At 33.2% G+C, this 21,992-nt stretch overlaps 1 protein-coding gene across 22 annotated transcripts in view; it reads right to left on the bottom strand.

Annotated features, from left to right (window-relative positions):
• The window catches only part of LOC143067039 (inositol 1,4,5-trisphosphate-gated calcium channel ITPR3-like), a 152,194-nt gene that overhangs the window by 123,693 nt on the left and 6,509 nt on the right, over positions 1 to 21,992 (bottom strand). For 21 of the 22 annotated variants that reach the window (XM_076239986.1, XM_076239992.1, XM_076239978.1 and 18 more), the window contains exons 2-3: positions 6,850 to 6,920; positions 3,211 to 3,335 (exon numbers count right to left, since the gene is read on the bottom strand). In XM_076239986.1, coding sequence (XP_076096101.1) covers positions 3,211 to 3,335; positions 6,850 to 6,920 — 196 coding nt within the window. Of the gene's footprint in view, positions 1 to 3,210; positions 3,336 to 6,849; positions 6,921 to 14,196; positions 14,482 to 21,992 lie in introns of those variants that run through there. The other variant, XM_076239979.1, reaches the window with a different exon arrangement.

The raw sequence follows: 21,992 nt of genomic DNA, 5'->3' as shown, positions 1-21,992 counted from the left end.
ACAATGTCATACAATGTCTTCAAAAGTTATAAAACTTTAATAGAAACTATCAACATTTAGCCATCAACACGAAATTCTCAAATGAAACAATCAAAGAGCTGATAGCTCTGAGGTGGAAGAAGGTAAATAAAAGGTAACTTGAATTACCATAAAAGCAGCCCCACTTACCCAGCCTGCTTTGTTCCATTATCGTTATGACATATTTTTTACTTCAAACAAGAATGTGTCATAAGTACATGCATTCTGTACAATCATTTTCTATGTTCAGTGGATTGTGGAAATTAGGTAAAATCTTTAATTTGACAGCAAAAGTAGAGAGATCATATCATAAGGAACACATGTGTACTAAGTTTCAAGTTGATTGGATTTCAACTTCATCAAAAACTACCTTGACAATAAACTTTAATCTGAAGCAGGACAGACGGACAGACCAGAAAACATAATGCCCATAAATGGGCCATAAAAATAGTAAGACTTGTTACATACCTGCCAACTTTTGAAAGTTCCCATGGGGGTTTTTAGTGCGCGACAACAATTTAAAAGGTTACAATTTTTAGCTAGGTGCACGATCTGGATTGTCTAGAAAAAGTGTCATATTTGTATGATGAACTTACATGCCATTTTCTTAAGTCTGTTTGCGTGATTCTAGTTATTAAATCAGTAGAAAAGATGAACATGTAGCTAGCAGACCAGGGTTTATTTTCTTGTGTAAGAATATTAGATGCTTGTTGTAATTTCCAATGTTGAATTATGCACAAAGATGGACCTTTAACAGGTTGGGAACAACACTCCAAATGAGGGGTAACCCTCATTGGAAGTACATTACAACCCATTGTAAAAAATGAGCACCTTTATATTCATATTATTTGATGAAACTTTTCCCGAAGAACTATGCATCTATCAAGTATTAAATGGTCAAAACATGTCAAAAGAATTTTATGATGTTTCTAAACTTATATCTTCTTTATTAATTTGAACCCTCATTTAGAAAAGTTGTTCCAAATATAATGAATTTTCCCACTTTTTAGTTTAAATTCTTAAAAATGTTCTTTCTTATTTTTTTCAACAGTAAAATGACACCTTGTTTTAGGGAAAGTCCCTCATTTAAAGAACACCACTCATAATGGGGGGGGGGGGGGGTCCCAACCTGTTTGTTTGTCTTCGTGAAAAAAGAATAGTACATTGTCCTTTAAATGATTTAATTGAATACAAAAAATAAAAAATGTTACATTGATTGGCTGAACACGATTGTCTTACAAGGAACACGTTTTTTTTTTTAGAGTTTTTTAACGATACCCTTAATATATTAATATTTTTTAATAAATGCAACGAATATATAAAACGTCCTTGAGAAGAGTAAAGAGAATGAACACAGGGAAATACGGGCGAAAGAACTAAGGACGAACAGACCAAGGGCGAACATGTAAACAGGGCGAGTTGTCCCGATACCCAATTCTCACATGCGTACTACAAATATCTACAGTAAAAACATCCGGTTACAAGTAAAAAAAATGACGTTCATGTAGATGAGATGAAATCTAATAATTAACATAAATAAAAGGGTACATATTTCAATAGTGATTGTCTTTCAATCCTAATTTACAAATTAAATGATGCAGATGCTTATTTTATCAAAATCGGTGTCGGGAATCGAAAGTTGTTATGAAATTGTAATACACAGAAACGAATGCGGCATACAGAGAATTAATGATTTTAAAGTCGGCACCATTGGCCTTCAGAAGACTTGAAGTCTTCTTCCACCAAAAAACAGTTGAAAGTAATTGCATAAGAAGAACAATGAAACAGTTGCCACTGGACACTAAGCAAACAAAAGTTACCATAAGAAAAACACTGAAAACTTTCCTGATTTTGGACAGAAGTCATTCATAAATAATCCTCTTAAGAAATAATACTATAAAGTAAAACATGTACTTTCAAAGTGAAAAATCAGGACGATTTATATCAGTAAGAACTTTAGTACTGCAAATGATATTTAAAACATTTAACAAACTGTTAGACTATAGCTAATTACTTTTACAATAAAAGGAATTCTTGATTCTCTAGCAATTTTGGTTTCTATATTTGTTGACTAAATTTAAATTAATTGCTTAATTAAGAACTGTAAACATCAATCATTTTCAAAATATGGACAAATCTGTATTGATAAAATGTAATTTATCATGTTTATTACATAATAGTGAGAGAAAACAATGAAGATTCTTCAGCATTCATGTAAATATTGTACAATTGGTCATAAGCAAAATAAATTGAAATGCAAAAGTTGATATTTTATTGAAAGTTCACACAAACAGGATATGAAAAATACTGATATTTCATTGTCAAGGTGAACATTTAAAATTTTAATGTATTGGTATTTGCAAGGAATGAAAATATTAAAGAGAACATCATAAAAAAACCATTAATATGAAAGCCATATCTTTTGATAGCTGTGTTGATTCAAATTGAGAAAATTATTATATAATATAAACAAGAATTTATATGATCCGATTGATTCAACATACAAATGTGTACTTTAATTTTGTTATAATGATAATTATCCCTTGAATGGTGTAAAAATAAATATTATCTACTAAAAAAGACCTATTAATTATTATGGATTTGATTTTAATATAATAACATTGGAAAACTATTTAAACAACCTTGTTTTATATATATATATATATATATATATATATATATATATATATATATATATATATATATAGAGTTGACTAAATGGTTTTTCCTGAAAAGTAAAACATACTTATACCGGTACCTGTTTAAGGTCCCCTGGTTTGCAATAAGTTTACTTTTAGGGGTTCAAACAAGAGGAAGCCAGAAATCCCATGGAGAACCACAAAGCTATGGCAGAAAACTAATAATTCTAGTCAATTAAGATTGGAGTAAAACACATAGAGAATTCAAACCCAATTTTCAATATTATTTTTCTACAACAACATGCACAGAGATGAGATAATCAGTCTTTTATTCTACTTGATATCAAAGGTTACCCACTAATATATGTTGATGGTATGAAAACAGTTTTTAAATTTTGATACTTTAAAAGCTTCATTTCACTTCTTTTATTTGCCCTTCCTTGACCCAAGTACCAGAATGTCCTACTATAGAGTAGGAAACCTGTCAAAACCGCCAACATTTCTTCTTGGGATTCCAAAAATTGTGGTTCTAAATAAGCTGACTTAAATTTACCTTAGCATGTGCCACTTGTGTACGTAATAAAATATTTTCCGGTTCTGCTTCCAACTTCGTCTGCTGTTTATTGAACTTCTTGTTTAATTTGTATCGATTTGCTACACGTAGTGTGAATGATATAACTGAAATAAAAAAAGAAAATTTAGTAATGAAACTTATCCACCTTCATAAAGATATTAATGTATGCTTACAAAAACTATGCATAAGTTAACATTTAATTTATATAACAATAACATTCCATGAAAGTTTTTCGCATCCAGGGATGATGAATTAAAATATTTATTAAATCTGTGCATTAATATAAAGGTTTTCAAGATAAAATTTTAAAAATCAAAAATTAAACCTGGTTTTATAGCGCTAACCCTCTACCTTTGATGACAGTCTCATCAAATTCCAAGTACCATATAATGGGATATTTCAGCTTTAGTCCTAATTTGGTTTATTTGGTCATCAATGGTGCCTAAGATGAAATTGTTAAAATTTAGTCCACCAAAATAAAACGCTGACCATAAAGATAAATAAAACATTTTCTAAATGATGTATACGATTTCTTCTTATCTTCTTTCTTTTTTAAGGTAAGTTGTCTTGATCAATGTAATAAAGTTACAATTTATGACTGGTAATGAGGGATAAAACACGTTTGTTGTCCCTAATCTGCTTTACTTCAAACAATAGTTGGGATCTCATGGACAATAATTGGGATCTCATGGACAATAGTTGGGATCTCATGGACAATAAAGTGGCTATTACCCTTATTTCCTGTCAACAAGTGTGTAACATTTCATAACATTTAATTTGATAAGAAAATGAAATAATTGCATTGATTAAATAATAGATCAAATTATCTAAGTCAGAAGTAGCTTTAGTAAATGACTCCTCCTTCATTCTCAGATCAATATAACAATATAACAATATAACAACACTTCAATTATCACAAAAATACTCATACTTTCATTAATACCGGCGTCACACATCAGCCTATAGCAAAACGAGCTTTAAGCGTGTATTGGGCGTACAAAAAACATATGGTTGCATATACCTGGCATTTGTCTTACGTAGATGGAATGCATGCTACGATGGAAAAATGTTTCTTGAACGTATACAATGTGCCGTAAACGTGTCTCAAACTTATCTGTAGCCCAATACACGGTGCCCAATACACGCTTGTAGCATATGTATAATGTGCATGTAGTGTACAGGTATACCATAGACACATGCTTGAGCTGGATGAAATTTTTTATGCTGCATAAAAATTTCCTCGAGTTGTAGCGTTCACCAAGCATATACCTTTGTATTTCGACGTACTTCAAACTTATGCAACACAGGTTTAAGGATTGTTTAGTGTTCCTCTGGCGTGCAACTAACGTATACCGACTTTGTCAATTTTCTCTGTACGTTTTGTGCACGCCGGTCTATACCCCAATGTGTGACGCCGGCATTAGTAAAAACTGCCAAAATACCTCTGTTTATATAATAACAGTATTTAACAGAAAGTTGAATTCAAAGCCTAAATGAAACCTGTGGGATTCAACCCTTTCATTGCATGTTTAACATTCATCTGAGCCAAACTAAAATGGACAGCATAAACAAGACATCATTGAAATGGTAGCCACCCTCTGTGGGCCCTGCTAATAATAACATCTGGTAAATAATTGTACCTTTACCATGTATGCTCTGTTGTTGGTTAATATACACGTCAAGTATAAAATATGAAATTGTAATGGTTCTCTAGAGCCGATGGAAGGACAGACAGACTAATTAAATCAATGAGGTATTTTAAATGTTGGTCCATGTCATCAACATTGTACTGCATTCATGCACCATTGTCCAATGTTAAACTTAATATAATGTAATCAAGTGAAATATATAATGTAAGAAACCTTGTCAGTGCTTGTTTTATGGTATATCTAAAATATTGTTTTTAAAAGCATTTGGTTTTAATGTCTAATTTTTATAAACTCTGTTTAATGTATTCCCTTATAATATTGACCCTTTCCATGCTGAATTGTTTTCAGAAAATGTCTAATTTACATTTGTTTGCAAAAATATACAAATAATATACCCCAAAGTTGGTTATCAGGAGCAAAAAGTGCAATTTTGAGGATTTTTCATCCCCTTTCTTGACCTTGAAGACCAAGCGATGCTGAATGATGTATCCATCAGTTGTCTTTATGTAGAGTGCACACCAGTGAACACATTTACCACAACAGTTCTTAGGTCAGAGTGAATCTGATCTTGGTACAGAAGTGTAAAGAAGGTCATTTTGACCTTAGATTTGAAATATCTTGTTTTTTTCCGATTTTTGACTTCAACTGGACCTGCAACCAGAAGTAGTCATTTCCTGGGCGTAGTTCAATAATAAACAAGATCAGCAGTTATATGCCCGCCGGTTTACACTATTTGTGGAAATTTAAGGGTTTGTTGCAAAGGTTATGCACTTTCAAATTTTTTTTTTTTTTTTTAAAACAAGTGCTAGCCACTGCTAGCTGATGATACCCCAGCCCACCCAGGAAGTTGTGGAGTGATGAATCTGAAAACACATCAAACAATAGCTGACCCTGAAACCAAATTACAGAAACCCTAATATGATGTAGTTCCTGAGAAAGATGCAACAAAAATATTCATGGGACAGACAGATGTACTGACGGACAGACAGAGGTAAACAGTATATTCCCACTAAAACCGGGGATAAAAAAACCAATGAGAATACTAAGAAACCACTTTTCCTTTTCTTTAATTTTCTTTCAATCCCTATTAAGTCCTACAAATAAATATTTTTCAATTTGATGCCTTGAATTTCACCTGTTTATGTATGTTTACCCATGGTATTTGTCCTTCATTTTCTGGTTGCCATTGAAAACATTGACCTGTTTTTATTCCAGTATAGAGTAAATGCCCTTTTAAACCGCTTCTATTAAAATATTAAGTCAATGTTTTTTCAAGTACGGAATTTAAAATCTATTTGGTTAATTATGTTAACAAATAATAATGGAAATCTTTTCTATTATCAACAACAGATCAGTTCTTGAAATACATTGTACAATTATTCAACAAGAATCAACAATGCTATTTGATAATGGAAAACAAATTATGTTAAACCAAAATTGAATATATTGTTATGGCAAATCATGGAAAGTAGTAGTGAACCAAATGTTTGAGGAATGGGGATTCTAACCTTTAAGCTTTTATCAAATGGGTTACATAACATTACAGGAAGTTCAAAGTGGGTGTGACAAACATCATTAATTTCAATGACTAGATACTTAGCAGTTTTAAAAAAAAAATTATTTGTATTTTATTTTTCTTCAAATGTGCATGCATCGTTGCATCATATAGACATAGGTCCACTCAGCTCACCCAAAAAGTTATGTATCAATATTTTTAGCAAACATTCAGACTACAAAAGGACAAATTCAACTAGACAAAAATTATTAGAGTTTCTGTAGTTGTCATAAGCTTTTTAATATGCATATTTGTTATTTTTTATTAGCTATATCTAATGCAATATGCACATTTTGAGACAGAGATACAATTCATTTGTTTTACTATATATTATAGAACATATATGATGTAAACCATATATCACACTATGTTTTACCCAATATGTGTGTACTTTAGTGATGTAGAATAACATACTGTGTTGGTCTTTTATATCTGGTTTGACTCTGTCCTGTCTACACCCAACAGCAACTTCATTGTGTACAGAGCTGAAACAGACAATAAAAAAAATATTAAATGCTTACAATCAGATGGAATAAAACAAAAACAAAACAATGTTGTGAGCCAGCCTATCTAATCTAATCCTGCCACATTACAAGAAATGTATTTATGTGCCTGTCCCAAGTCAGGAGCCTGTAGTTCAGTGGTTGTTGTTGATTCATTTTTGTCATATTTCTTTTTTGTAACTTGATTTTTTTTTACATTAGGCTGTTTATATTTATATTACCTGTAGTTTTCTCAATTAAATTGTTTTATATTTCACATGTCAGGGCCTTTTAAGAGGGTGGTAAAGGATTATTTTCATGTAACATGTTTTGCCATTTTTATTTCATGTGCAGTCTAAAAAAGGTTCATTATTTACTGTGTTTTGTGAAATTGGTAAAAAGATCAATGTGCAAGACATTTTTAATTGTTCGTTCATCGTGAAATGGCAATTTTGATTTGCGATCTTCCGCGCAGATACCCCCCTTTTTAAAGCTGACCATACCGTTTGGATTTTTCACATTGTTGAAGGCTGTACAGTTGCCTATAATTGCTTACATATACTTCATTTGAACCTAGGTATACAGTTGTCTCATTGGCAAGCAAACCACTTCTCCTTATTTTTTCTTATTTAATATCTAATGTTTTACACGAAAATCAGCATATTCATTCATAACAAACTCTTTTCAAATGTTTTATTCCAAATAGTTTTTGGAAGCTCCCTTTCCAGTATTGAAAGGAATATATATATATATAATATATACATGTGAACAATGGTGAAGGGTCAAAAAGAATCTCTTTGTTACTTTACTGTTATTTCTAAAGTAAAGTTATAAGCGTTCTAGCTAAGTTTTGAAAAGAACAGGGTGCTTGATTGAAAATAGGGTAATTTACCAAATAAACCATTAATAAACATGATATAAAATGGCATTTCAAGTTCATGTCACAGTAACATACCGGATATATTATAACATGGAATTCTTCATTTAACACCTAAATGATATCTACATGAACAAAAGTTGGTAAAAACTTAATGATATCGGCATGCTAAAACACATCACTCAGTAATTCAATTCTAAAAAGACTATCTTCTGGATATATACTGAATGGAAAATCTTGTGTAAGATTTCATGGTAAGAAAACTGATGATGCGTAAGCAATTAAAAAGTATCTCTACTTCACTAAAGAGAAAGTTGACAATATCAATAGTCGACTTGTGTGCCCCCTAGAAGCATTGGCTGATCAAGGGGGGGTCCGGGGGTTGGAACCACCCCCTATTTTTTGGGCGATCACTGCATTTGAATGGGAGCATGTAGTTGCAACCCCCTTATCTCTGGGTTGGGACCCCCCTTTTTAAAATGGCTGGATCTGCCCCTGTAGATGATGCCCCAGTTATATACTGATCTATCATGATTAAATTCTATTTTTTAACCACAACTGTATGTTTTAAAATAACATATTTGAAACTGTATTGTAAAAAGATAATTTAATGTATTGGAAAGAAAAAGAAAAATACATTTAACATCTTATTTTCATAAATGTACATGTCATGTATGTGTGGGTTTGTTTTTTTTTCCATAAACAATTATCACGTTTCCCGTCGATTGTTCCCAAGTTCATTGATCAAATCGGAAACTCGTCGTTTCATACTTCATAAATCTATCATTGTTACATTGGTTAAATAGAATGTAAATCTTGGCTGCTGTAACCAAGGATTTGCTGTAACTCACTAAATCTTGATCAGTTTTGCCCATTCAGAAACATATGCAACCGGAAATCTCGATAATAACACACTGAAGTAAGTTCCGTCCGATCACTAAGTTTCCGTGCCAAAAAAAGGCCCATAAAAGTGCACCGATCTCTTCAGATATCCTTCTGGGCCAATGATTGTGATAATTTTCATGAATTTTATTTTAAAACGCCTAAAAGCTGTGACAAACACATGGTTTATATATTGTTCCGAGTTTGAGGTTACTATACTCTTCTTTTTTTTAAAGTGAAAATCTAATAATTAACCACTGAGTCGATTTTTTTCAAAAAAGGAGACCGAGGTCATATGACTATATATGTTATGATGGTATGATACTAAACCCCTAACGGGAAGGATTGTGCCTGATGTTCATATGATGAAATCATAATCTTTCAGTCAGTTTAATTGAAGTCTGGAGCTGGCATGTCAGTTAACTGCTAGTAGTCTGTTGTTATTTATGTATTATTGTCATTTTGTTTATTTTCTTTGGTTACATCTTCTGACATCAGACTCGGAATTCTCTTGAACTGAATTTTAATGTACGTATTGTTATGCGTTTACTTTTCTACATTGGCTAGAGGTATAGGGGGAGGGTTGAGATCTCACAAACATGTTTAACCCCGCCGCATTTTTGCGCCTGTCCCCAAGTCAGGAGCCTCTGGCCTTTGTTAGTCTTGTATTTTTAATTTTAGTTTCTTGTGTACAATTTGGAAATTAGTATGGCGTTCATTATCACTGAACTAGCATATATTTGTTTAGGGGCCAGTTGAAGGACGCCTCCGGGTGCGGGAATTTCTCGCTACATTGAAGACCTGTTGGTGACCTTCTGCTGTTGTTTTTTTCTATGGTCGGGTTGTTGTCTCTTTGGCACATTCCCCATTTCCATTATCAATTTTATTTTATACATGACTATTTTCCCAAAATGTACATATTGGTGAAGCAGCCAGCAAAAACAATATTCAGGCTCGTTTTGTATTATATTTTTCTTTTTGTTTTAAGTATTAAAACTTGAAATCAGAATTTTTAAATAATCATCAGTTCGTCATATCAAAGCAGACAGTTTGGCCAAAATTTGTGAAAATAAGCTGGAAAATATCGCAGATGTATTGTTGATTTGCAAGTCAATAATCTAACATCATTGTAATCCCTTAGCTAGAGATGGATTACGCATGTTCTATTCTCGGTAGATGGCGAATATACTAAAATACATATGGAATGCTGATACATGTTATCATCGACGGCATATATTGATCATTCCTTATTCTAGACTTTTTTTTATTTGGATACACGTTTAAGTATGTTATAAATCAAATTTGAGAATCTGAGTCAAAACGGTAAATATAAATTTGACAGCTAATGCCCCTAGAGCTAGTGAATACGGAGGGTCTAGGTCAGGTGATAAAAATTAGCCATCAAATGAATTTTCATCACAACCAACATAAAACTTATTAATTTAGAATGGTTCTGCAAACATGGAATATCGACTGAGGGGTGTGAGATCATTTACTGCTACTGAAAAGGGGAGGTTTGTAAGAAAGAACGAGGAAGTTCCGAACGCCAATAAATTTTGGTTTGCTACGGTTTATACGGAACCTCGTGTATTCATACACTTTTTTAAAAAGGGCATACGATACAGTTACAGGGGAGGTAATGACCTTGTTAACGGAAAATGTTATTTTCGCGACGTCAAACTGTGACATATCGGGAAAAGATGCATTTTTCGACTGATTTTTATCATTCAAACTGATTTAATTTGAAAACGAGTGCATGGACCCCTATTTTTTTAAACGACATATTGTTTCATTTTCCAGGGAGATTATGTGGACCAATTTTTATAAAACTGTAAATAGTGCAATTTTTTTAATCTTGATAAATATACAGCACAAAATGACGTTTTTTTCTCAATTCAAGACCATTTGATAAATATGAGTTATTTCTGAATAAAAAATGCATAAATCTTTAGGACATTTATAAAATACAGAAATTACAAATTATACTCTGATATATATATATAGCATGGATCTCACCCAAAACGAATTGACACAAAATTGCGACCACGAGTCGCTACGATGTATGTAATTATCCTGCATTGACCCTACCCTTTTTCAGAACGAGGAGGAGTAGGAGGACCTAGGAGGCTGATGAACTGATATTAAATGGAATTTTAAAATCAAGTGGCAAATTAAATGCCGATTAGGACGAGAGCATGTTAATGAGATGTGAATATCAACCTTGCTCTTTCCTCAACATGCCCGCGTTAGTTTACAAGATATAAAAACGGTTAGAAAAAAGACATGTCACCCTACCGAACATATAATTCTGACTTCTAGTCGACCAGTCTTTGCTTTTACTCCTAAATGCTGAATTCTATATATAGCTGATAACGGATTTGTAAGTCTTTGGATTGACCCAAGACCTCATGCCCTCGATAAGAGCACTACTACGAGATAACAAGGGCAGGAGAAGTCCAAGTGGCAATATTTCTATACTTCAGTCAAGCCTTGGAGCCAAAAAAAAATAAAAGGTAACTCTCATTTTCTGGTTTAATTACTTCATTGTGAATCAACGTATCGAACATCAATTCACACTTTTAGAAGAACAGACATTAATATAACGAGTCAATGGTTCATCGAACTAGCCACCAGAACTTGCTTATAATGTATGAATTTTCTTAATACCCCATTTAAACAATCAATAAAGACTTAAAATCATATTGACAGATAGATTAGAATACCTTTGAAATGAATGTTCGGTTAAAGAAGAGTTTGTTTCTTTAGCTATAGGCATATGAAAATGTAAAATTTGATGAATAACACATGACATAGTTATGATTGGTGGCTTAAAGTTATGGTGCATTAATTGCCAAGCAAACTGACGGTAAAAAAAACTGACTTCTTTAATTTCAGTTTTGTTTTCGACTCCGAAATCGCCTAGGTAAATCATCGGCGCCCTTCACCAACATTTTAAACCGATGGCTGGTGGCTTTAAGTCTAGTCAATTTATGCAGAAAAGGCTTAAACATTACCAAAATAAAAACAACACTTTATGAATTCCATGAATTCGAAGCACTTTTCTGGACTCACTGAAAGCCGAATGTTTGAAAGCCAAGATAGTTCCGAAACACTGAGTTGAAGGGCTATATGACCAGAAAGGACCTAAAAGAATAACCACATTCATTTGAAGGTCAACTGCAACAAAGCGTTTGTGTGTCCAGGTTGTCATCACATTTGATATACTAAAAGTCTACCCAGATAATAGTGGGGGAAATAGGTTACAATAAAGAAGTTGTAGTGTGATTGCCTTTGGACAGACACAAACATACAGAATAGTTTGGTTTTAAAACAATTGTATCTAAGTTACTGATGAGGCAACATCTTTTATTACCATTATATAACTCTATTGGGAACATTACAAACAGAAATTAGTATTTAAGGCAAGAACTAAGATTTTTATTTTAAATTCGCCGAAAATTAGAGACCGGAAATTTTGTCAAATGTAAATCTACTGTATCTTAACCTTAATAATCGCGAACTTTAACGGAAATAGACACAATTTCATAGCTAGAAGATACTATTTTTGGGTCATAAACTAAGATTTTTATCAAGAAATTTCGGAAAACAGCCAGGAAACTGAAAACTTTGTCAAATGTAATACAAATTAAGAAATTCAGTCATTTTTTTTACAAAATAGATATTGAATTCAAGATACACTAAATGTATTTAACCCATAGCTTAATATATCTGAGAACCACACAATCTAAAAATTGTCCAAAGAACCATGAAATTGAGGGCAAGGTCAAATGAAACCTACTAAATGGACATGCACATGCACCTGACAACCATTTCATTTTAACATTGCTCATTGGACCATGGAATGAGCTCAAGGTCGGGTGAACCCTATCTGACAGACATGTAGACGTTCAATTAAGCAAGGAACCATGCATATACCAAATACAGTTATTTTATAGTCGGCGATTTATTTCATATCCTATATAGTTTGCATAAGTTCATGTCTCTGATTTGTTTTTACCAAAAAGCGTGATAGATAGCTGTAAAAGAGATGCGTTGGAAATGTCGGAAATCCATATTCGATATTCACTAAACACAGGAGCAAATCATCGATTTACGTCAACATGACCGACTTATTTACCTTTCAGTTAATACAATAGAATATAGGTAAACTGCATGTATCAGATCAATAGTCATTACATCGCAAAATAGTACTTTATAGAATCTAATAATCTATCATTAAGATACAATGGTAAGTAAGAGGATATTGAACATTCAACGATGTCATGCCAGTGGGATATAAAAGGAGATAAGCCCAATGACTTCTATTTTTTTACAATGATTTGAAATAACTTTATGAAAGCAATTATGGGTATTGATGCAATATTTTGTTTGTTCCCTATGCTCCAGTCGTTTACCAAATAAAGACACACTAGTACCATATCTAGAAATCTACTGCATTTGAATCTTCATTGTACTTTTAAAAAGGTGAAGGTCGTTATTTGTCCCCCCCCCATACTTATAAATGAAACTGTAGCACGTCCCCCCCCCAATACTTATAAATGAAACTGTAGCACGTCCCCCCCCCCCCCAATACTTATAAATGAAACTGTAGCACAAACTGCGACACCACTTGCCAAATTTGGTGTCAGATTCATTAAAAGCAATGGGGTATATGATTGCTAGTCTACCTGCAATGTATGTGGGTATATAGATTTTACCCATGTAAATAAATTCTACCATAATTTGGTCTATTTACGTGAATGACTAAGATATAAGAAAAAAACGGCGCGTTCTATCCTGTTATCGTTCAAGTAACTTTCTAGTAAGAACAACAATTCATATAGGCGTTTTCATAATTTATAATGTCTAAGTCTTGTATAAATTGCATGTTCCCTACTTGTTGGAGTTCGCCACAAATTTGATAACTGAACTTTATTTATCTTCAACTGTTTTTTTTATAAAATGATCAATAAATGAATTCTTTTGAAAAAAGGATTCTTATTTTGTTTTTGCTGTTGCCTTCATTCCTTGTAGTAAATGGCTATACACACGCACTTGATGGTTACCCCAGAAAGGTTTTCCAGTACTGTAGTAAATTCACAACAATTTGGTTTGTGGCTATTCCAAACAGCAGATTCGAGTCAATTGATTTGTTACAATTCTTTATTTGAAATTAAAAACTATTTCGAAAATTCTCGTGCAGTTTGTTAGACGATTATACAAAAAAAAAAGGAAGATTCTTAGCTGACAGTGAAACGAAATAGATGACAACAATCCCTATACCAGCTCTAATGTGTATAGTTGTTGATGTATTATTTCAAACGCTCAATTACCACCAAAAAGGGGAAGTTTGTAATACTTTCTTTCCTTTATTTAATCACTCGTTCGTTATACAATTCTTCGTCGTACATATCCATAAGTTATAGATAGTTAGATATAGACAGTTAGAAACTTTCATTTTCAAAATCAAGACAGTGATACTAAGATATAAGATCGATTTGAACCTTTTAAAACACCCACCTTGATTGTGTGGACATAACAAATCCATAGCTCTCTGTGGCATAAAGACAAACAGAATCGCCAACACATAATGTGTCTTCTGACATGTTTTACACTTAAAAATATCTCCTATTTATGAAACCTTCATATCATCACACTGTTACGTAAATTCCTGTCACAATATATTTTTGTATTTTACTTTAAGTACTCTATTCCTTTTGGCACGAACCGATAAATGTGTTCAACGTTCTAATTTTGCTCTAACGGAAATAACCGAAGTAGATCGATTTGTCGGGTAGATCTATATCGAGTGAACCATATTATCTTTAAATCATGCTTGATTTGGTAACAAAAGGACTCGTTTCACAATTCGGGTACGTAAATTTGTTTACCTGTCGCCAGGTAACGTGTTCCGACACTTATGCTTATGCCTGAAGTTATTATCTGAGGGATTTAAATTTGAAATTCAATTTAATTCCTTGTGCAATTAGTTGTATTTTAATAACGAATTATAATAAAGCATTATGTCATGTATATATTTAAACTTTTAAACTAAATAAATTCGCGAATTGTGGTGAGTTTAACAGCTATGATTATTCACGAGAAGACAAGTTGACGGAAAAGTAAATTCAATCACTTAACCATCCTCATTATCTCTGTCTTTCGCAATTGGATGAATAATATAATTCATTCCACACCGTCCGTTGTTTATCCTTTGGAGATAGTTATATTTTCAATCTTAAAAAAAATGCAAGGTTTACTATGACCGAGCATTATAAAATCTAAGAATTTGTATAGTAAGTCTTCCAATACAAATCCTTGAAAATCTGAACATTTAACATATAGAGAGTGACAATTCTTTAGTAGTCAACGGGATGATATTTGTAGATTCTATAGTTCTCTAACGATTTAAAGGCTTGAAACTATTTGTTGTTAATACAAGTTGAAAAGGACGAAATATTACATAAAACCGTTATTTATCAAAGGTTATAAGAAGAATGATATACATATATATAGAATTTTAAAAAAATTATCTCCATACTATTAATTGTCATCGATTTATTAGTACAATTGTTTGATTTTTATTCGACATGTTTAATGTAATTTGCATTTCATTTGAACAATATTAGTGACAATGTTTCAGGCAAACAAGTAGTACCAGGGGATATCCTCCAATGAATCATACACAAACTCTTTAAACTGTATCATATGTTATTAAACGGCTTTACTAAATTTCCATGACTTAGAAATTGGAGTGGCATGAGGTTAACTTGGCCTGTGTGATTAAAGGAAATTATTTAAAACTACAGTATAGTGGAGATAGGGTCATTGTTCGTGCTCCGCGCCTATGATATTTCATAATCGAACATGAGCGCGAAACATATCGGTAGCCAAACCGTAAACCACCCAGTAGTAGTAAATTTTTCATACAGCAAACACGAAAACGGGAAACGGCTAAATCACGAAAACGTGAAAATGCGTAAAGACGAAATCATGAAGATTTAAAAAAAAATACATAAACTGACAAAAAAATGATATAACCACGAAATCGTACAAACCTTTTTAAACCTTAAGGGCATACGATACAGTTTTGAACCTGTATTTACAAGTTGATGAGAATTTGCATATAGGCTATTTTTTACCTGATTAAATCAAATATGTAATAAAAAATATACCTTCATGTGCTACTTTTTGAGTAAAATGAGGTCGAAATTTTGTATATTTGCTCAAAATTCAGATTTGTGTCGTATTTTCTTTTTCGAAAGAAAGACATAACTTTTTTGTTTTAAAAGATAAACACAAATGTTTTTTTGTTAAATAATCGGTAATTTCTGTATTTTATAAGTATCATTAAAAAATATGCAATTTTTATTCAGAAATAACTCATATTTATCAAATATTCATGAATAGAGGAACAAACGTCATTTTTTGCTGCATGTTTATCAAAATTAAAAAAATTCCTCTATTTACAGTTTTATAAAATTTGGGTCACATAATCTCCTTGCAAAATGAAACAAATTGCCGTTTTAAAAAATAGGGGTCCATGCACTCGTTTTCAAATTAAATCAGTTTGAATGATAAAATTCAGTCGAAAAATGCATCTTTTCCCGATATGTCATAGTTTGACGTCGCGAAAATAACATTTTACGTTAGCAACGTCATTACCTCCCCTGTAACTGTATCGTATGCCCTTAATATGTAAAACCTTGACTGGCAATAATCGGCCACAATTCTGCAGACTAATTTGAAACTATTCATTTTTGTGGAAAATATCTAATGAGATCTACTACAAAGAACTAATTCGCTCAAAGAGAGACAATTCAAATTTCAAATATAAACATCCACAATAAGGATCATAAACTGATTTAAAGTAAATGAAGTCGTAAATTAACAAATGTCTTTTCAGCAATAAAACCAAAATCATTGACCGGTTTAATGTGTCAACAAACAACAATCCAATCAAGCAATATCATATTTTATTTATACGACTTTTTTACATATCACTGATGCTAGCTAGTTTTATAATTTTAGTCAAAGGAATACGCATAAATTTGTATTACGCAAAAAGCGTTACATGCACTTTAGTAAATATATTTGAAATACTTTGCCTTTATCTCCTTTCCAATATAATGTAAGTTAAGTTCTACGTGGTCACCTCTATCAACAACTTATAACAAGAGGCTGTGAGTATACATCAATTAGACAACAACCCAACAACACGCGGTTAAACCAGAGAGGTATACTACTTCTCTGGTTAAACTAGCATAGACATCGTTGTCTAATATCTGTATTCAATCCCTGTATCTATGATGAGTTTATTTATTTACATCGACCCGACACAGATATGAAATGTAAATGTCCTTTTACAAGACAGATTCCTAAACACGATTTTACAAACAAACTAAACAACAACACATAAGAGACGAAAATACAAAGATGGACAAAAACCTACACCAAAGGTCATTCTAAATCACACCAAAGGTCAATCACGCCAACAAGTTATAGGAACAAATAAAACAGACAAACATGAAAGCGAAATTACCAAATCGACAAAACAGTCAGACAACGACAATCACAATCAACATTCTTGCCTTGTGACATTCACATAAACATGTGAGCTTATCAGACGCGGATCCAATATTTTGAAAAGAGTGGGACCTTGGGTCTCCAAGCTAGACAACTGTGTGGAGTGGAACAAGTAAAAAAACTCTAAATTAACCATAAATAGCTCCATACAGGGGTGCGCACCCTTGCTCATCTCTAAATTTGCCTGCTTTTGTATACTTACTGCCATTTCTAGAAAACCTGTTCACCAATTCTTTTTTTTAAACATATCGAGACATATTGAATTGATCTCAACTGGATAATAATGAATACGAATACCCCATATACATTTTTTATTATTTCACTTTAGAACAAAGAACAAAATCGAGAACATTTTTTTTTTAAATCAAAATTGAAAAGAGTCATGTTTTTATCGCCGCTTTTCCGTAAATTCACCTCATGGAATCTATGCATGTATCGTATGGAGATAACAAAATTAGAGAACTATACTTTAATTATATTGGTCTGCTATAGTATCTACATAAAGTCAAGAAGCCCTTTGCAAAAATCAACTTGAGACTACATGGACTCGGCTACCGGATATATAACCTACTATAAAAAAAAATCAACATTGTAATTTTCATTTTGACATTAACTGTGAATGAGTTATAGTACTACTGAATATTCGGTAAAACATCGATATTGTGAATGAGCTATAGTACTACTGAATATTCGGTAAAACCTCGATATTCTAAACTCCTGAACATATAAAGTTCACCAAGCACAGGGACTCGGTTAGCCAATATCATCGTCTATTGTTTTTCCACCCAGTATATGGACATGGGAAGTATATAGTGCGCATAACTGGTAGACATACAAACCTTGTTATCGACATTGGTAATCTAATACATAAAAAAACAGGAAATATGAACCTTAACCAAAACAAAACAAATTGTTGCTTTGTGTGAACCCGTCACAAATGTGTTCCAAATTATCAGGCATTTTGCCATGAAGGAAATTCGGTTTACTTTTCTGCATTGGCTAGAGGTATAGGGGGAGGGTTGAGATCTCATAGACATGTTTAACACCGCCGCATTTTTGCGCCTGTCCCAAGTCAGGAGCCTCTGGCCTTTGTTAGTCTTGTATTATTTTTAATTTTAGTTTCTTGTGTACAATTTGGAGTTTAGTATGGCGTTCATTATCTCTGAACTAGTATATATATTTGTTTAGGATTCAGCTGAAGGACGCCTCCGGGTGTGGGAATTTCTCGCTGCATTGAAGACCTGTTGGTGACCTTCTGCTGTTGTCTTCTCTATGGTTGGCTTGTTGTCTCTTTGACACATTCCCCATTTCCATTCTCATCTCAATTTTATTTAGGTCACTAACTCTTCCACATGGATCTCACTTTTTTTCTCAATCTGATCAAATCTATTTATCACGAAACGCATATGGAAAAAAATGCCTAAAAATAAGGAGACGATGTATAATTGCCAATGAGACAAGCAATTATAGCCAACCATACGGTCTCCAACAATGAGAAAAACCAATACGATATAGTCGGCCATAAAAGGCCCCGACATGAAAAATAATAAACAATCCGATTGAAAAAATTGACATCCTAATTTATAACAAAACAAATTCAATTGTCAATCCGCCTTTTTACGTTACAAAAAAAAAAATGTTTAATTGTACATTACTTATAGTCATGAACACGGTTCTAAATTTAATCGTTTTACAGTTTGATATATATATATGTTTGGATATAAGAATAAAGAGGTGTGGTATGATTTGCTAATGAGACAATTATTAACCAAATGTCTACTGACGAGAATGAAAATCACTATATGTTAAAGAGGGACAAACGATACCAGAGGGACAGTCAAACTCATAAATCGAAAATAAACTGACAACGCCATGGCTAAAAATGAAAAAGACAAGCAGACAAACAATAGTACATATGACACAACATAGAAACCTAAAGAATAAGCAACACAAACCCCACCAAAAACTAGGGGTGATCTCAGGTTACGAAAAAAAGACGGGTTTTAACATGAGCAAAACCAATATTATGTCATAAGCAATTAAATGTCCCGTGAATGATACAAAAGTAAAAAGTGATGCTAACAACAATAAACGAAATAAAAAATGGAAGACAGTAATCAACGACATGCACTGAATTACAGGCTCTTGCGTTGTTACAGGAACACATGAATAGAAAACGACAGGATCCTATGTTGGTACACATGCATAGAAAGCGACAGGCTCCTGCGTTGTTACAGGTACACATGCATAAAAATAGCAGGCTCCGTTGTTGGTACACATGCATAGAAAACGACAGGCTCCTGCGTTGTTACAGGTACACATGCATAGAACACGAAAGGCTCCTGCGTTGTTACAGGTACACATGCATAGAACACGAAAGGCTCCTGCGTTGTTACAGGTACACATGAATAGAACACGAAAGGCTCCTGTGTTGTTACAGGTACACATGCATAGAACACGAAAGGCTCCTGCGTTGTTACAGGTACACATGCATAGAACACGAAAGGCTCCTGCCTTGTTACAGGTACACATGCATATAACACGAAAGGCTCCTGCGTTGTTACAGGTACACATGCATAGAAAACGTTTGGCAGTGAAAGTCAATGGTCATTATGTCATCTGACCTTTTGACATTAAAATGGATATGTGGAGCCGATAATATGGAACGCCACAGTTGTCTTATGTGTAACTCTGATATTACTGTCATTACTCATAATGGTTTTGACATTACTCGATGTGGTTTCAACATTATTTAATATGGTTGTGTCATTTGTCAATGTGGTTATAACATAACTTGATGTGTCTGTGACTTAACATAATGTAGTTGTTTCATTACATGATGTGTTTGTTTCATTCTTTGATGTGGTCCTGTCATTCTTTGATGTGGTTATCCCATTACTTGATGAGGCAAAACCACGTGACAAATTCGGAAAAACCTGTTCTATTTTTAGATAGATTTCCATGTTAAATGTGCCTTTAATGCGAGCCCTTGAATGCGTGTGGCCATACATCCAATTAGTATTCAAATTAAAGTTCGGGTTACTGTTTGAGTTAAACTTTGAGTTAGTTTTCGAATTCAAGTCATGCTTAGAATTAAAGTTCTAGTTAACATTGAGTTTCGAGTTGGACTTCGAGTTTGAGTCACATTTAAAGGCAGAATTAAAGTTACAACTGTGAATTTGAGTCCATTCTTGATGTAGAGTTTGAGTAAGATTCGAATTTAAGTCTCATTTAGATTAATTAAGATTTCGAGATGAAATTCGAGCTATTTTATATGTCTTTTTGAGTACGTAAACAAATTTTCTATCGCGGAACAAGGGCTTTTGCTCGGGCTTCCGAAAAGAGGGCTCCGGAATATGCGTACTAAATAAACAATGTTGCAGTATACAAAACGCAACATAGGAGTTGAAATAAAGTAAGATGTGGTGTGATTGCCAATGATACAACTATCCACCAGAGTTTAAATGCAGTGGGTGTAAGAAATCGTATATAGGCAACCGTACAGCCTTCAACACTCCGTAAAGTCAGCTACAAAAGGCCACCATGCACTATGTGCAAAAAAAATTAAACGAAAAAACTAACGGTCTATTGTACAAAAAAAAAATGACACATATGTATACAACGACAACAACTGAACTTCATGCTTCTGACTTGGGGCAGGTACATAAAGAAAGTGCATGTGTCGCTGTTTAACATGTATGTGAGCGAACATCGGACTGTAACAGTAGTGTAACAGCACAACACGAGAAAAAAATGTAAACTGGACAAAGTGATGCATCCGCACTCCACTCATTAAACCGCTTATACCACAAAAAGGACAAAGTTCAGTTTTTCTCCCAAAAGAGGAAAAATAATAAAAGTAAAAATCCCTGACCACATGGACACCTTCAATACATGTACAAACAGCTAGCAGAGTGATAAATTCCTAGCATTCAAACTGTAGGAGGAGTTATTTGGAAACGCCAGGTACTTATGCAAGTAAATTTCCCAAAAATGACAAAGTTTAACTTTCTCAGAAAAGATCATATATTAATAAAAATTAAACCCTGACCACATGCAACACACCTTCAATATATGTACCAACAGAGAGTAAAGAGAAAACTTCCTAGGATTCAAACTGTTGGAGGAAGTTATGCGGAATAACTATATACCCATAATGGGACAGAAAGACGGACGGACGGAAAGAGGTTAAACACTATGCCCCCAACTTTAAGTTGCGGTAAAGTTGCGGTGGCTTGAAAAACAGTTTCAATTGGCTGACTCAATAGATCGGTATGAATGGGTAATTTAAATCCATCGGGGCTAATCTCTGCTCAACGTGTGGCACCCGTCGTGTTATTCGCGAAATTACAAACCGAGTGATTTGGTTTTATTTGGAAACTCACATTCGAGTAAAAGTTGAAGGTATTATGGTTACGACAACTGGAACATGCTCGTTGTCACATGTGAAACAGATACTCCCAAAAGTTTTCAATTAGTGCGAGGTAGATCAGAGAATTCAATTGATTAAAAGTAAAAGATTGATATTCGTATATATGTTCAAATGATCATTAACGCTAAAAAAAAAATCGGAGAATTCTTATTTTATAGAATTGATGCTTTGTCGCTTAGTCCGATCCCCCTCCCCTCCCCCGGTTTTCCTGTGACTTAAGTGTGAGTTGCATGATTAGAAGTGTCTCATTTCTTAACAAAAAAGTATTAGTCTTTTGATTTGTGTCGAGCCTGTGACA

This window comes from Mytilus galloprovincialis, chromosome 3, assembly GCF_965363235.1.
Source record: "Mytilus galloprovincialis chromosome 3, xbMytGall1.hap1.1, whole genome shotgun sequence".
Lineage (NCBI taxonomy): Eukaryota > Metazoa > Mollusca > Bivalvia > Mytilida > Mytilidae > Mytilus > Mytilus galloprovincialis.
The sequence above is the reverse complement of the archived record's forward strand: the minus strand, read 5'-3'. Positions and strand labels throughout refer to the sequence as shown.